General features: G+C 35.0%; 1 protein-coding gene across 7 annotated transcripts in view; it reads left to right on the top strand.

Annotated features, from left to right (window-relative positions):
• The first annotated feature begins 6 nt into the window (after nucleotides 1–6).
• The window catches only part of LOC100741831 (mucin-19), a 44569-nt gene continuing 25849 nt past the window's right edge, over nucleotides 7–18726 (top strand). For all 7 annotated transcript variants that reach the window (XM_024370592.2, XM_024370589.2, XM_033323190.1 and 4 more), the window contains exons 1-2: nucleotides 7–449; nucleotides 3599–3689. In XM_024370592.2, coding sequence (XP_024226360.1) covers nucleotides 3600–3689 — 90 coding nt within the window. In that variant the 5' untranslated portion in view covers nucleotides 7–449; nucleotide 3599. The remainder of the gene's footprint in view (nucleotides 450–3598; nucleotides 3690–18726) is intronic.

Genomic DNA, 18726 nt, shown 5'->3' with positions numbered 1-18726 from the left:
GGTCGTTCGATCGACTTCCATTTGTCTCCGAGCATTCCGACGACTAACGTCCTAAACATACTATCACGCGTTGCCACCGGTGCAAAGCCGAATATCTCGCGAAGATGCGCGTCGATCGCTTCCATTTGACCTGATCGAGTTACGTGTACGGTCAATACACTCGTTACAAACTTACTTCGATTTCTTCTCAGTGATTTTCGAGGAACCTTTTTCGTTTTGAACTTGCGGACGTGCAAAACGTAATCAACAAATGGATTGATTCGATAGTTCGATAGTTGAATGTTCTCTTGCTATACGTTTGATACAGAGTAAAACGTGATCCTTGTGATTGATTCTGATAATTTGTGTACGCTGAAAGCGAGGGCATCTTTGAGCGTGTAGGAGGAACCACGACAAGACAGGTGGACTGAAATGATACATTGGATCGGGTTTGTCTAAGAAGTTGCAAGGTGAGTGGAATTCAAGTGCGTCTGGAACATTCAGTTCTTTTGTTTTGACATGGGAAAATCATAAGTCGTCTATTGAAATGAAACTTGGCAAGGTCGTTGTTGCAATGAGCGAGAAATAAGATGAGCCTCCTAGATTGTGTTTCACTTTTTTTCTAGTGTTCTGCGCTTCGTTAGTTGACTTATGGTTGGTTACGTAGTAGAGACGATCCTCGAGGTTGATGGACGATAATAAGGAGCATAGAACGATCGTCCTTAAACTAGTTGTGTAATCGTTCGGTGCGTTTAATCGGTGATATCGATGATCGGGTCGTGCAAAAATATACCTCGGCTTCGTCTCGGTATTCAACATCGATAACGCGAAACTAAAATAATTTGAATCGATCGAAACTTAGTGTTTGAGGGAAGAAGATCTCGTCGATGTGTCAGTTAGGAATTTTCCTGAGAGTAGCTGCAATAGAAATACATCGGAAAACCCATTCGAACGATAGTCGGTTAATGAAAAAGTTGGTTATCGAATCTGTGTGCTTGGCTGTTCCGTAATCTCTACGGGAACTGGCTGCTGTTGCAGAATATTAACCGAACGGTCGCGGAATTAACTGACCGTTGCCTGTAACTTGGTAGTCCACTTTCACGCGCGCAAACTTCCAGATGTTCCCGGCATTTCTTACGTAAAACTCAGTTACTTGAGCAGGCCGTGCCGAAATGATCTTTTCTCTGCGACGAGGTTCGGTGCGGTAGTCTGTTCGTCGAGCACGACAAAGAAATTTAAATCGAACAGTAATACTGAAAATTGGCCTCGAAATCAGCGATGCATGAGCAACGTGCTTCGGAGAAATTTCTTTCCTTATCTCGTCAGTTTTCGATATTGTTTTGTTTTGCGAAATGAAAGTATGTATTCTTTTATATGTGTATCGAAATTGAGCAATTGAAAGAAAGCGTATAGTTCGTTATATTAAGCCCCAGTTCGCGTTATAATTATGTTCTTTATACGAGTTTTGGTATTTTATTCAAAAATGGTACTATGCGTTCCATACCTTTGTATATACATACATATATCCTTGTTTAAGAGGAACAATCAATTCTTTTACGAAAAATTCATTCTCTATTGAAGAAACAGTTCTCTACGGAATATGCTTTACAATCGCGAGCGAAACTTGATACGTGCATATACCGTAGCAGAGAATTTACTTTCGATTGGCACGTAACAGATTCGTGCGCACGAACGATCGTGGAAAGGAATCGGACGCTGGAGTACTGTTCTCTCGAGAACGTTTTTAGTCAGAGATTGTAATACATAATATTACAAAGGAATTAACGAATTTCCTTAATTGTCGATAAAAATAATTCGTTAAATCAAATTTAGATCTTCAATCCAATTCACTAAAGCAATTAAAATTTTTTCCATTTTATTGACAATTTTTACTAGTGTATAGTTCCCCAAATATACGAGAAAAAGCTATGGAAACCGAGCAACAAACGTTGACAGATTTGTCGGTAGCAAATAAGGAGAAGTTGAATGGACGATGGTAATGAATCGTAATGCAACGCAGCTGAGTCTAACGGTATTTCGAGTACGGTCGTCGATCCATAGCTGATCTTGATCTTCCTCCTCTCCTTACTGATCTTCGCGCTAACAGAGGAAAGAGGATCGAGAGAGCTCACGATCATCACGACTGGCCGCGTACTTGAGACGACCTCGTTAGATCTGCCGTTTGTCAAATTCTCCGCATATAGAAACCGATTTTTTATCCTCCTAATTTAGATGAAGTGGAATTGATGCTTCAACTAGAATAATCTTGCAATTAGTGAAGGTCTTTTCCTCTTTCGCTTTTCTGATTAAATTCTATAATTTTACAATTCTTTAATTAAGAATCGATTTTTTAAAGAAAAAAGATGTGAAAAAATGCACTTCTACGTAGAAAACTGACGTTATGATAGCTGTAAAAAAGTTTTAAGGAGTTGTCGTTCATAATGTATATTACATTAGAACATTACGTTATATTTGTTAATGAACTTAAAAATTCTTTGACATTACACAGTTTCTAATGGTGCAGTATTTAGAATTTACTAGAGCGATCGAGATCTCGAGGAAAATTTTTCCTTTTGTCAAACTTGTTTCCTTTTCTCCGAGAATATTTCTATATGCTCATAAACCATTAGAGACACATGCTTAAATATTGTCATTCATATACTTTACTCTATCAAAGCCTCCCAAAGTGAGGAATATGTTCTCACAGTCGAGCTTCTGTACGCTTTTTAAAGATAACTATGAAAGTTAAATTGGTATCGATTGCTCGCGTATAAGAAGCATCGGTGCAACCGATTCAGGTTACCATTTAGTGCAGAGGGTGGGGAGGAACTATGGGCATTTTTAAACCTTTCCAGTTGACACGAAACGTACCTTGACCTCCTTTCGAGATGTTATTTTTCCAGGCAACGGAATTATTTGCGATACCAACGAATGTAATTAAACGACCTAACGCGTCTAACGATGTTTACAATTACATAAACGGAAATTAGAAGTTGAATTGACGTTTCTCGGAAAACCACGGAATAACGATCGTGATATTATTAAATGACAGCGTGTCAGGTACTGTTATTTTTAATGGAACGAATAGAGAGGCGAAGGCGTTCTGGTACAACGTTGCGGGATAAAAATAAGGTTCCGATCGATCTTTTTGATATAGAAGAAAAAGAGATAATTGTGTATTCATCCTTAACGACGTAAAAATAATCCGATCCGAGACAAGACACGTCGATGATATAATTTAATATCAGGGGAAATTTCGAAAAAAGTATTTTTCGATTCGATGTGCAAAAATCACCCAGTCTTTAGTATGATCTTCTACGTGTTCTCTAACGTCATGGTACAGTTATCGAGAAATATACTCACCAGTTAATAGGCCAAGAATTATACGAGTAAAAGTAGACTTAAATGTAGAAGGTGGTGCTTGACTTTCACGCGTCTGCATTATGGGATCTTGCGTATAGGGTGATCCGAGAAAGGGGATGGAGATCGTAGATTCATATAGAAAAATATAAAAATCTATAAAAATATATAAACAGGTAATTAGTTATAGACACCATGTTAATCCATCAACAAACAATAAGTGAAAAAATGTAACTAAAGCAAGTATGTTGTTTTGCAGAATGGTACGAAGATTTTCGTGGTGCACGGTGGTGACATTGGTGGTGCTGCTTTTCGTCACAACCGATGGTCTTCGTGAGCATAGTACTCAGGTAAGTAAATGTTTATCATAGAAGAACCAATTCCGCATAAAGATTACATTTAGATAGCAGCGAAAACTTAATTACATCTTAACGCATAATAAACGATTTCGGTTGATTTAGTATTATAACTTTATACTCATTAATGTTACTTTTAAAATGTAGGAAATCTTTAGAGTATGATTTATTATGTGATAACATATGTCGTTTTACGATTATATAATAGATATTACATTCTAGAATAGATATAAAGGATGCTATGGAAGATTTTATAATAGAATTTTTTTTATCGAATGCGCTTATGAATGATTTGACTTTTTGTAACTGTTACTGAAACTATAAATTATACTGGAGAGTTTTATTTTATTCGAGACATGATTTATATCTGCATTCTATTCCGATTAAGAAATTAATGATTATATTCTCTTTATACATTAATAAGTTTTTTTATTTCAGTTTCTTTAAATGTGTTCTTTGCTTGAATATTTATTTATAACAATTCTGTTTCTAATTTTAAACATCGATTCATTTCAGAGATTTTTATGTTTCAAACTTTCACCGAAGCCACGAATACATTGATTATACAAATTTTTAATCAGCTACAGAGTTGTCCTTATATTTGCTCGCGATACTTGTCAGTAATCTTTTTTCTTCAAAATATGATCCAAGAGTACCTCTATCTCAATTTTGTGTCAAGGATATTGTGTTGCCGATATCGCATTTAGTATGGTGGCGGTATTAATTTACTTTTTTTCTTCTTTTCATTTCCATCGAAGGCTACCGCGCCAGTGGAACGAATTAATCCTTGTTATTTGAATACGTCTCGTAATTGAACCTGCATATGGATAATTAGTAATCGAGGAAGCAAGTTATTTGTATGAATGGCCTGTACGACAGCGGTGATTCGAGAAGGAAATCCTAGGCGTTTTTATCGTGGAGAATGCGACGCGTTCCTTCGCTTCCTGTCGTTAAGTCGCATCTTCATCGTGCTCGTTTCACTGTTTCCCGTTGGTCTTTGACGCGTGTAACGTTAACCTAATCGCGTCATGCGATTTAGGGAGGTTATCAATCGAAAAAATCTATCACGTGAATGCGCAGAAACACGAGTTGCTAAGTTGGTAAACCATGATTGGGAGTTAGCAATTTACGGTATACCACTTACGTTAAGCGTTATTTCGAAACTGTTTGAACATAAAAAATGATTAAACAAAATCGGTTGAAAAGAGGCAGAAAGGAGAAAATTGTAATAGGAAAAGAAACTAATTACATTATTTAGAAGATAGAAACGTGCTGTTGGTTTCTCGATAGAAAGTGTCCGGTATCGATGAATTCACTTTCCATAAAATGAGCGTTAATAGAGCCGCGACTTCTTTTTTTTTAGTTTGTTTTCTCGATCGAAAGATGAATCTAGTTGCATCTTTTGGTCTTATTTTCAGTTAATGATTTAATCTAAGTTGTGAATCTTTTTATTCTTAAACAAGTTAAGAGATCTTGATATTTTTCTGTGAATAGATAACTTAAAAATGATTCTTTAGAGTGTCTTGTAGTGAGACTATTTGAGAGATTAATAAACTTTACGTTTTATTCTAACAGTTATGCCAGATCTATTTAATGGAAATTTTATTCAAAGCGCGTATTTCTAGCTTATAAAGGTAACGTAGAAAGTAATAGTATTCTGCTTTAGGAAGAGATTATCGATACTTGATTAGAATTTACGCGTAACTCGAGTACCACGGTTTACTTTGAAACTGAAATAAACATTCACAACATAACCGTAACGAGATTCTTCTGTAAACCCATCATTGTTATTCCAAAACATACACCTCATATATGGAAGAGATAGAGATCAAAGTTGTTCGATCGTCGAATCGATTTCCCGATGCTATGCACTGTACAATCACGACGAAGATCATCTCGGACGTTCCCCTAACGCAAAGGTTATCGGAACGTGTTCGCCAGCTGCAAAAATGACCGTCGCGAATCCTTTCATCGTCCAACAAAGTCATAAGCATGGCCCCTAGTCACGTGTCCACGATTGGAAAGTTTTAATCGTAAGTAGAAGTAACGGGTATCGGTTGTAACGTTGCGCCAAACGCATTTCAGTTGTTCGTTAAATCACTCGAAGAAGGAAAGGGAAAGGGAAATATACCTATTACGTTACATTTATTCAAACTATTGAATTTTACGAGATAATCAAATAACAAGAATTTCAAAATTCTGTCATATGATTTTTCTTCGATGGTCATCAATAATGCCAAACATTGAATCTCAATTACACTGATCATCGCATACATCGAGTGTCTCGAACTTTGATAGCACTCTTCAATATCATAGCATTGCCACGTGCGTACTGTTGTTAGAACAGCATTTAAAATTAACAACATAAACGAATCCATCAATCAAGGTCCGTTCTAGTTCGAATTCGACAGCGATACCTCGTCCTTTCGTTCTCTGTCGTAATTACTTTCCTATTCTCGCCTCTCTCGCGAAATCATAGCTGAAACGCTTCAGCTCACTCGCGTAAATACCGGAATCCTCGTCACTGGCATGCATTTTCATTTTATTACGATATTGGAGTTGAATCGCAATCAAGTTTAATTCGCATGGTAGGATTCACAGAATACGACAGAAGCGTTCAGAAAATTACGGATGATTAAAAAGATATAAAAAATAGCAACCTTTACATTACTTAGAAGAGAAAACAAATCTCCATTTGAATTTAAATTATTTAATTGTATTCATAAAAATATAAATTTGCGTAAACATTCGCAGTCTATTTACTAATTTGTTTAAAAACTACTGAAACTAAACATCCAACAAACACTCGTTAATAGCTATCGATACACACGACAGTTCGTGGCATTTTAAAAATTAATTAAAAATAAAAATCGTTAAGATCTGATATCTTATAAAAGAGAAGTTCACCTTATTAACTACGGGTGAAACCGAAATTGTACGAACACCGGAGGGTTACATTGCGTGCTTACCTCGAACGTGCTCGCAAGTGTATCGTTGAAAAGCGGCTCGATAGCGGATAGTCGAGAGATACGGATAGAAATGAACGCGGAGGAAAAGAAAGGAAGGAAAGAGAACTGCAGGTTCGCGTGGACCACGCCTAGTCGTGCGCCGGTCTTTCGTAGCAAATAATACAACGGGTGTTCGTAAATTTTGTGCTTTTCCAATCCCTGTAGATATTTTCGCATGACGAATCCTGTGGCAGCTGGCGTTTGCACAGTCTTGGCCTGTTGGAGCGGTGCACGGTGGACAGAACGGTTTAGCCGGACGCAATTATGCGTGTCATTGAACAGTGACATTGTTGTGAGCGTGATAGAAAATAGTTGTTCCAAGCTTTGCACTTATTTAGATCTCGAATTTAATGTCAGGTTCATTTAATGAATAAAATGTGTATATTAATACGAAGCGATTAAAACTAGCGGTTTGCTATATTAAGTTCAACACTTTGAAGGTCATATTACTTATTTATGGAATTACATTTCTATCGGTCTTCTTCGAGAGTCAAATTGTTGATTATAGTTTAACTATTCCATTCTGCTATTTATAAGCAGAAATCTGATCAATTAAAGATATAGGTACTTATGTACTCATCGACTAAAATTGGAATATTTTGGAAACAGTCTACGCCTATCATTTATTAAATCACAGCGGATCCATTTTTCTAATAGTTTATAAGTTTTCATAAAATTCCCTCATATCACCGAGAATTGTGTTCTATCCACCCGTTATATAAGCTGCTCAGATATCAACTATTTATTAAATTTTATACGTTACAGCGAGCGCGCAGTTGTAGGATTATCTGTTTTAGATTTCGATACGGTGTCACCTGAGCTCGCTAAATACGCCAGGATCGTGAAAACAGTCGACTAGTCGGCTTAGAGCGATCAATTATTCTGGTGTAATTACCCTAGATGCGACTAATTAATTCTATACGTAGTTATTTTCGTTTACACGTGGCTTGAAAATTGACCGTTTTTATACTTTTCCTAGTTCCGAGGAATTTCATGGTGGATATTCAGAGGCAGATTTAAAATGAGAAATGATTTTTACATTTGGAAAAAGAAATGCAATTGCAGCGGCGATACGCTCCTTTACATTGCACATAAGCATTTAAACGTTGTAATTTTTCATCGTTTAATTTTATTTTGACAATTTGTATTGTACATGTTGCGGAAGTTTCATGTGGTATTTAAACGTTCGTACAATACGTTCCGAACGGGAATGCAATTGACCAGAAATAATCCGTGATCGACTTTCATGGTGGTTACATTTATGTCTCTCTAAAGGTAAATAATGTTTCATTAATAGCTTAAAAATCTGCAAGTTTTGTCCAGCACTAAGATGAGTTTCATTTGTAGTTGTTCGATGAAGAAGTTAAATATCTGTTTGCTCCGCGATGTTTCGTATTATAGAATGTAATATTGAGTAACGTAAAATTATTGGATCTTTATTATTAATCCCAAATGGAGTATTAATCGTCAAGCAACAACGTGTCCCAAAATGTATTTTGCAACATTAAATGAGTTCCGAGTCTTGAGTTTAGTTCGATGGTTTGATTCTCGAAGGATTAGCGCAAGGTAGAAACTCGTTTAGCATTTCGTAAATATGTTGAGATTTAAGCGTTTCTCGAAAAAAAAAAAAAAAAAAAATAGGACAGTCGCTGGTGTTATTGAATGCCTTTTGTACAAATACGCAATTTGTCTGGAAATATTAATGGTTCCGTTGGCTGTTCGTTGATGAAGTTCGGAGGAGAAGAGGTCGGCCGATCTTACTGAAAGTTAATGCACATCATCCACGATCCTTAATCTAAATTACACATCTATTACAGGCGTTGCTTCCCGTGTTACGGCACTTCGTATTCCTTGCTCAGTTTTGCGCAATCGAATCGCAATGCGAAAAAAAGAAGCAGCAGGATGAGGTCAGCGGATTTCGTTTCGTCGACGAAGGGGCTGGCTACTTTAATAATGTAATGTAGCGTGTCTTCGTTATACAAGATTGACCTTATCGTGAGATAATAATGACTAAAGAATACGGAGAAATATCTGTATTTGAATGTTTAAACTATACAATAGAAACACGGAAAAAGTGGATCTTTGTTATAATAATCAGGAGAACACGAGCGTGAAACCTTGAATAATGAAAGTCGAACAATTGTGAACACGCGCGTTATAATGATGATTCGCGGCAAGCCGAATTAAAATTGCGCGTAGAATAACTTGTAACGAAAGTTGTCTATGCTCTGCAGCTTATTCGAATTTTTTATTATCATGTAAGTATTTTATACATCTATTTAAAAAATTATCTATGACTAAACTTATGAATGTCTAATTTTAGTTAATAATGTTTATCCGTTATAAATTACCATATGTTTTTCCATAGGGAATTAAAACATTCTGCAAATTTCTAGCAAAAAACACAGAAGAAAAAGTAAATCTGTAAATAAAGCGTAGCGAATGCAACAGAAGACTATAATTGACATCATTCGTCAAACGTGAAATATGTCCGAACTCGATCCTTATCGTTTGTTTCTCTGTCGATGAACGAGTACAAATTGATCTCTATTCTTTATTGCGGACAAATATTCCCTTCCTCCGTGCGTGCAAACGTTATTTAAGATCATCCAAGTGGACAAATATTGCGTATATTGAAAACTATCGTTTCTTCATATCTCGTACCTAAAACGCATTAAGAGCTCATCTCACTCGTCCACCTAACGAGAAGACTGTATACTCACCGATATGTCGTTGCACAAGAGAAATTTTTGTAAACCTTAGATATAGAAACGACAGAGCGGTAGACATAAGGGAAATATTGCGCAAAGAGAGACGTTTATTAATCTGGAACGGTTTTTATGAGGCTTGACGATGCTTTGCAATATCCCGTTATTATCCATCTCCCTGGTTGCATATAATTATGGACAACATTAACATTTCGAGCATCGATCCGTGGATTTATAGATCGTCTTGTAGAATAAGGTGCACGGTACAAGGTCGTCTACTCTTACCACTGGATTTCTAGTATCCTTATCAGTCTCATCGGAAGGATAGCAGGATCCTTGATCGATTAATGCTGGACGCGAAAAAAATTAGAGCGTATCAGCTATTTCTGAATTCACTCAATGTTGTTTCTTATTGGCCACAGATTGGACGAAGAATATTATTTTAGTTTGTTGACAGGTTTTAGTAAACTGCGATCATAACGCTCGATTGTGAAAACGGGTTTAACGAAATTCATCTTTGCTGAATTAATTTAATTAAGTAGATTAATAACGGCAATAAAAATAAAGTTTTTAAGTTCAAGGTAGAGAGGGTTGGAAAGGAGCTAGTTTTTATAGTGGCATTGAAATTTTTCGATAGGTTTTTGGACATTTTATTTCTTGTAACAATACGATGGGTATATCCCGAATAAATTCTCTGAAGTGAAGGAGTTAAAGAGAAATCAAGAGAAACACGAGTGTTTTATATTTTAAGAAACACAATAGATGTAAAAATGTATTGCGTACTATTTGTTCTAATTTGTATTACAAATAAGAGTGATCGTATTGAATGCCGTTCTTGTTCTTGAGACTGAGATCCCGAGAATATTAGTCATGGAATCTATTAAATAATATAATAAAAGAAGCAATACTGAACTAAATCGTAAAGTAGTATCATAATGCGATATCTGAGGCACGATTCCCATAGATCTACTTTACTTGTTGCACACGTTACTTAGATAACTCACGAAAACAGCTGGTGTATTTTTCCTGACATAGTTGTTTCTTTCATAAATTTTTACTAGCACTTTACATTTTTAGCTACTAAATTGTAAATCAATAGAACTACAATAATTATATTTCACACAAATATATAATAGGTTTTTTTGTATAGCATTATCATGTTATTTATAACTTACAATATTTACATATTAATATTTCATTGTACGAACTTTGGTTTTTATAATGTTGTATTCTGATGTCATATAACGGTACTTACAATAACCTTAATCAGCGTATACATATAGTCAAGTAGCGTTAAGTAATTACTCTAAGCGGGAACGCATAATGATAAAAATTAAGCGTGAAAAAGTCAGAAACGCACAAAAGGAAAAAGGCCTTCGATATTACTAAAAACTGCTTTCAGTTAATCAAAGATTATAGGTATTATAGGTATTAAAGATAGAAGTATTTTATTGAGTTATCTATGTACTATTAGAGTTAACTATGATGCTTTATTATTCGATAAACTGGTGATAGGATTTGTGTCATTGTTCTCTTGCGATGATTCACATTGGATAGAAAATTCTATTCAAATGACAAATTTTGAGTTTTTAATTAATCATGTCCTTTAGTACCGAGGAAAGATAAATATTCTATCATCTACAAATTTTCTTATTCAGACAGTGATATTGATTTCTCAATTCAGAATTTTGGAATTCTTTCACCAAAAATTTCAAGTAATAATGATGGAATTGCCGATCCAAATGTTATGATACCTTCAAATAAAAATTTTTTCGTGGCTTGTTCACCATTGAGGACGGTTAATGCTGGAAACCAAGAGCAGATGCCTACTTATATTTCTTGCCTTTAATCCTGTTGCAGGTGTAGTTACGTTCAATATGTTTCATTACACTAACCTATTACATTCCGTGTATTCTGTTGCATCACTGTTGAGGCAAGTTATTTTGTGGTTTGCCAGCGATTGTCGTTCTAATTATACTCAGGAGGAAATTATGAACGATTGCAATAAAAGTTGGCTTGGCCATGATGTATATTAACGTATAATTCAATTTCATAAAGTAGTCTCAGTCGTTTTTTTCTTATACTTATTTTTCATTCTTCGAAAGCCAGTATTCGAATTTTCCAAATTTTTCTAGGTATATATCATTCTTCTTCATGTACACATCTTCATGTTATATCTCAAATACAAATTCGTTTTCGATAATATAAATATTGCCATTACTTCCAGAATACTTAAGTTATTTACAGTTATTTACAGACTCGCGTCTCCATCCTTCCAGATATCGTATACCTAATTGTCCTAACGCAAATGACGTTCATTTATCAGTAATAGTGCGATGCGTTTGTCGAATCTTTCCATTTGAGCAAGTGCAGCCATCTGCACCGGTGCAAGTTTATTGGCCGTGTCTTATACAAGTTCTCGCCGATATATGCAGCATGATGTGTTGCACAAGCATACATAAGCCTAATCTAAATCAGATTTTCCACCGGAGAAAGCGTCTCTTCTGCATCGTTTACTTTGACTGACTTCCTGAAATCCGCGGCGCGTTATTTATTTTTTATGTTTTTATCCATGTTACGTCTCATGATTTTTCTGTTGCTACCGCTGGGATAATTACTTATCAATAGGTGTTACACACACTCCACGAGTCGTTGTAGTCTTTTTTGTTTCTATCTGTAGTTTGGTCAGTGTAGAAAACCCTTTCCACCGTGAAATTATCTTTTTGCGTGTATCAGGTATTATATGTATTTTACTAGGAACATTAAGGACGTTTTTCTTCACCTTACGCCATTTCATTTATCTTGCGATATTCCATGTTATTCTATATCATTCGTTTTATCTCCGATTTATCACATTTTTAAGACTAACCATTTTCGAATTCAACGAAGCAATAAATACCAGTATCGTTTGTTTAATGTATTTCAATACGTACACCAAACATCTATTTCGTGAATTATCTTAATTCCCACTTATTTAACAATAAATAGCGCCCATTATAAAACATTACGTAACAAGTTAGTCTGTAATTTAGTTATTATTTATTTTCCCTGATGCGAACGCTGGAAGTTATTATTGCTGAAATTGTCGTATGTCTCGTTAAGTTATGACGATTTGGCCAAAAGAAATGTTTGCATTTCAGAAAAGTTACACACCGGCATGTTTCCGCGTTCCTTTGTAACTTCACAGAAATCATGCAATCGAGAGCACCGCATAAAGGTGAAATAAAGAAACAACCGACGTAATTATTTCGCGTTTCATACGGTCGGACAGACTTCTGTTTGATTTCTCCACAGTTGACCGATGTAAAAGCGATTCACGTCGATCCTCTGGCACTGTGTCTAATTTTCCGTATTCTTCTTTCACCATTGTCGACGGACTCTCTTTTCTCGCATTGTATGCAGGCTCGTGTGCGATTTTGCAGTTTTCGTGCTGAGCACACGCGTGTCGAGACCACGATATTTACCTTTAATTTCAGTTTCATTTTTTTTTTACAGAAACAAAGCTAATCGGTGATTCTCATCACGGATTCGCTCTGTTATTGCACACCGCTTCTTCGTGCAAATTCGTTTCCGGTTTCTCGATAGGCTTGGTATCTTGTACGATTAAAATTGTTTTATACTTTGCAGAAATCTACCGCGTAGATTTTTTCAGGGATTACGCGCAATAGAGAGAAATTCTTCGACGAAACGAATAGCAAAATTTCGTCTTTGATAGATGTAAAATGTTTAGATAACAGAGAGATAAGAAATTCGTTGAATCATTTCATTTCTTGGAAAATTGTTTCATACTATATCGTGCAATATGGCGCCATGAATTCTCCGATTAGGTTTGCAATCATTTCTTCGACAACTATGGTGTCCGTAATTAAGTTGGTTCGATTAGTTCATGTGTAACTGATTTTTAGTTCTCATGCAATTACACATCCTGCGTCGAGTGCTTTAAATCATATATATCTATACGTATATCAAGTTTTAGTGAATTCATCTACGACGAAAGAATAAATAATTCTAATTTGACGAACGTGAGTGATCAGCATGTTTTGTTCATTTTTTTGGAATGATGTACATTCTTACACTTATAAATAAATTAGTTGTTAATTTCAACGTAGAATGATTATGGATGTAATATCAAGTAATAGCGCGAGCTCAGAAATTGTAGTATTAGCATATTGTAGTTTCATAATTCATAGGATCACGATAATCTGTAGTCCGAATTAGCGTGATTGGAAATTAGGTCTAACGTGTGAATAGCGAGCTCTGCATAATTCATGCTAACGCCGTGATTTCCATAATTCATAATGACCTCGCTGCTTTAGAACCGCAACTTGTAGTACTCTTCGTTAAAGATCGTGAATCGGAAGACTACTCGTGAATTTTACGCTGAAAGCAGTTCAATGTTCATGCATCAAGAAATCTGGTTTGTAAAATAACGTAACGTACTTAACACTTTACATGAGTTACGAATTAGTAAAATGTGTAAGATTTAAAAGATCCGAATGGAAAAAGTTCATAGAACTTAAATTCTTAATTCGATGATAATATTATTTACAAAAGAAAAGGATAACAATGTTTGATAAAATTCTTGGTTTTCGGCCAAGATCTGCGATATGTAAATGTAGAGAAAAGGCGGAAGTTGCACGTCGGAAGTGATAGTTAAGTTGAAAGTGATCACATAATATGACGCGACAATCGATCTCTTCCACATTAATTTTTGAATCACTACTCTTTGACGATTCCTACATTTGTGTAATATACAAACATTTCTGAAACTAAAAAAAAAATTTTATTTTAAACGAATGCAAATATTGCTTTCTGTCTTGATTTCTATAGATGCTATTTTACACAGTACACATAATTTTGGACACGAGCAATGATACAAACGTGAGATGACATAATAATAACAAATGTCAAGAAGACTTCTTTGAAAGATGCAAAACGTGGATTTAAATTTATTCAACGGTTTGATCAATCATCTGGTTAAGTATAATCGCAGTATCAAGTACATAATTATTTATGTTTGTTTGTGTGTAATATACCTTCAGTGTAGTAATCTCAATGTTGAAGAAAAAAATCGAGTGAAACGCTTTGTTAAATCACGTCAATTAATCTACTGATCACGTCTTGTTAAATTTCTTACGTTGAAAATTCGCGTCCTTCAACGTGAATCTTGCTTAATGTTTCAATTGTACCTGTTGCGGTATCGATCGACTCCGCCAAGCGCAGAAACGACCAAATAATAGACGTATGTATTACTTCTTGGTTGCATATTTTATTTAACTCATATTCAATTTCTTTTTCATGAGCTCTTAAATTAAGTTCTAACTAGTTTGTGTTTGTAAATTACAAGAATAAAAGCAGTTAGTTTTGAACAACAGATAAAATCGATAGAATACTTAGATATTCCATGTACATGAGAAGTATTTTAGTTTATTAATTGACAGTGCTGTATATAAATTTTGTATTAAGCACCTTGGTTCCCACAGTGGTATCGCAAATATGTGGCTGTTTCGATCAACTTATTACGTAGTGAAAAAACTATAATAGGAGCGTTAGTGGATTTACGATTCATAAATCGTGTGTGGAGGTAAATGATGAAGGGGATCTGTGTTGCCTGCGGCACCGTAGAAAGTTGATGTCGTTCTGATTTGCGGTTTGAAATTGTGTTAAAGGTCGTTGTGATTTTGATAGAATGCAGCTTGATGCAAAATTCGAATCATCATTTTTTCCCCATGTCCAATTTCATTGTCATTTATCATTCTTAAAACAACTGTCTTTAAAAGATCTTACTTATTGCGGTGAAGTACTGGAAAATGAAATCATCTTTCGATCGAGGAACGGTTTGAATTCGGAACGACTAGAGTGAATGTAGAATAACATAATGTCCCAAGTGAATTGCTTAAGTTGTCAATTTCACGTTGCGTGTAGAACGCAGTGACTCTAGAATCCATTTTGTGACATTACGGGGTCCTGCTCTCGGATCATGTGCCAGAGGAATTCGAATTATATAAAAATTGCGGCATCTCGAGTCCACGGATCTAGCTTTTTTAATACCACTATCAGAGAAATGCTTAATTCGCTTCCGTCAATTTCTCTTTCGTTTCTGAATACGCTTCTTGTATCTCCATTATACGAAGAGAAACGAACTTTCCAATATCATTCGAATTTTAATTAAAAATGTGCAAATTTTAAGATTGTCAGCTGAACTTTCTATGTTTCTCTCAAGAGAAATTATATAGCTATATTATCGACTAAACTAAACTAAGGAGTGATATAAGATAAAGTAAAATTTAAGAAACGTGGCACATTTTACGAGAATAGAATAGAATGTTAAAAAGGCCGAAATTGCTTTAACGCTTGTAAGTATCGCGTCACGATATTTTATTTACATAGCTATTGATTAAGACAGATAAAATCATTATAAATTCTTTTATTCGTACCTTTTTAATAAAAATATTTTATAAGACACTTTTTAACTGTATTGTGTACCTTATAAAAGTTCCTTATAAAAGTCTGATACTGAAAAAATCGTGCTTGAAAGGATCTCGTAGATCGTTTTACGGGGCCAACAGGAACCACACCCTGGTGTTTGTGAACCAGTTTTTTCAGGTCGCTTCTGCATATTAACGTCTGCCACTCGTACGAATGATCTCAATGAAGAGGTTGAAATTTACATTTTCTTGCGCAATTCTGCCTACCTTTTCTTAAATGTATTTCATTAAATCTATTAGGTCAATGCGTTGTCTGATTCGTTGTTTAATCGTTACGAAACCCGGTTGTGGATTTTGTCCAAGTTTTTCTTTGTTAACTATCGTCATTCCATTTATTCCAACTTGATTGCAGTCGCATGTACATGTTGTCAGATACAAGAAAGATATTCAAATTTGGATGAGTTTTTTTTGTAACGGTTTTGATTGATCAAAAGTATCAATGTGAACAGTAGCTTTAGTACTAGCATTTAAATACTGATCGCTTCGATTCAATCCTGTAAAACCGATTGATTAATAATAATTCATTTTCAATGTTTATCCGTAAGATATCATCTAGTCTTTAAGATAATATCTATTTGGGATCTAGCTAGAATTTGAATAAATGATTATGAAGATTTCGCAAGACTGTTCCATCATTTTCTGGTTACAGTGAGAAGTGCTGATTAGGTGAAATCGCGTCTATGTCTCGGATCATGGAGTCAAGCGACGTGGAAAATATTTAATAATTCCATGAATAATTCACCGTTCTTGCCAGAGCTTTCTTATTGGTTAAATCGAGATGGTTGAACCGGTGATAATCGTTCTCTGACTTTAGGAGCCTGTCGGTTTCGTAGTCTTAACCGCTAGATAATCAGCTGTCTTTTACGGATTCACCGATGTCGGAAGTCTAGACGGTGAAAGTACACCTTCGATCGAAATTGAGATGCAAACTGGCAAATCAGAGTCCTGTCGAAATCCAAGGACGATACGCTCAAGTATCGATCATTGATGACGAACACTTTTACTCTTTTTAATTTATATCATTCAACAGTTAAATGTAAATAATATGTAGCCTTCTTTTCACAATGGGGAAAGATAACAAAAAATCGAAAGTTGTTAGAACGATAGGTTTTGTTCTTATAAATTCTAAATACTTAAAATAAAGTAGACATTAGTCAGTTATATCAGTTTTGGAAAAAAATGATTATAAGGGGGTAATGGGTATATTCGTCATTTATTAATTCATTTATTATTCGATATTTATAACCCTAAGACGCTTAAGATTTTAGAATATTTACCATCGCTTCGAATTCGGTGGATATCTTTTGACTCTCTCTTAAGCCTAGAATGAAGTATATGTTTATTTTATCGATGTATGTAGATTGCAATGGAATAACAATTTGTACTCCTTAACTAGTAATTCCGCCCGTTTAAAACAAATTAAATAATAGAAAGAAAAAAGGAAAATACGTATAAGGGTCTGAGATTTAAAATGCTTGGAGACATGTTTTCAAGGAGAACAAAATTCTGGTTGATTCTGGACACTCGGGTAGTGTCCTTCGCGAGTTGGTTCGACACTGGCGAAGCGGTCTACCTTCGAGGATATGAATCGGCCTCTCACCGTTGTCAGCGTAATACACTTTTCCAATAATTTGCAGCGCGCGATATTACATACGATTGCGTTGCCATATCGACAACACGTACATAACAACATAGGACATGATAACAGGAAAGTTTGGCTTCAAATAAATAATTACAGACCATGTGGATTATTTCTATTTTCATTCGATCATATTGTCGATGATACAGATGGTTACAAACAAGATTTATGCATTTCAATATCTAAGTTATGTAACCTTCGACATGGTACAGTATGCAGATTCTTCTTATCTGCCAAAATTTTGAGAAAAGATGTGGGAATTATATTATACCGATATCATGACGTAATTATTGTAAAAGTAATTTGACTATGATTGAAGTTCAAGTTTATTCGCAAGCGTCGATAAAGAATAAGATTGTTAAAACCGTTTACTTTTGTTTTGTTAGATGATTAAGTGATTATGTAAGGTTACAGTCAATTTCAAACATTTGAACATAAAATTCAGTAATTCGTTTGTATTAATTACGTGTAGTAAAGTTTTACTTCTCAGTGCAATGTTTGTAAAAATATAAAAACACCTTTTATAGAAATTGAATTATAGAAAATGCAATATTTTTATTTACTTTATTATTTACTTTATTATATGATATTTACTTTATCTCTTGTGCACAAAGCCTGTTAACTGTTTTATGCAACATATTATTGAATCTACTATTTTTCTTTTATTAGGAACAAATTATATCTGGCCTATTAATCGCGTAACAATGTTACTTCATCGCGTAACGATTACACATACGAATCGAACCAATCTTTCACATCAGAACTATAGTTACATTTTTTTCTAATCACTGGAACATCGTGCAAGCCCAATTATGTTTGCCATTTCCCGTTACAGGACTGTTACATATTGTATTGCATGTTCATAATCGCCGGAGATGTATTTGAAATTACCAATGGCGAGAGTTCGACCGAAGATTCCCTTAACTAGCAAGAATCTCGTTTCATGTCTTCCAATTACGCAAATAAACAGGCAATTTGTAATTACATAGGGGAGGTATTCGTGTTGCAAGGATCTTCATTGTTACGTACATCCGTTCGAATGGAAAAATTCAAGATTACCTCTTGCTGATTTTTTATCTTATCGGAAAAAATAATCGAATATCACACGTTTGTTAGAAACGGGAGAAACTGCACTTTGATTTCAGCTTTTTAAAGGACCAATTTATTGGTTCGCAGGAAAGTTCTTGG

The sequence above is a fragment of the Bombus impatiens genome, unplaced genomic scaffold (assembly GCF_000188095.3).
Source record: "Bombus impatiens unplaced genomic scaffold, BIMP_2.2 scf_0837, whole genome shotgun sequence".
NCBI classification, from domain to species: domain Eukaryota; kingdom Metazoa; phylum Arthropoda; class Insecta; order Hymenoptera; family Apidae; genus Bombus; species Bombus impatiens.
The sequence above is the reverse complement of the archived record's forward strand: the minus strand, read 5'-3'. Positions and strand labels throughout refer to the sequence as shown.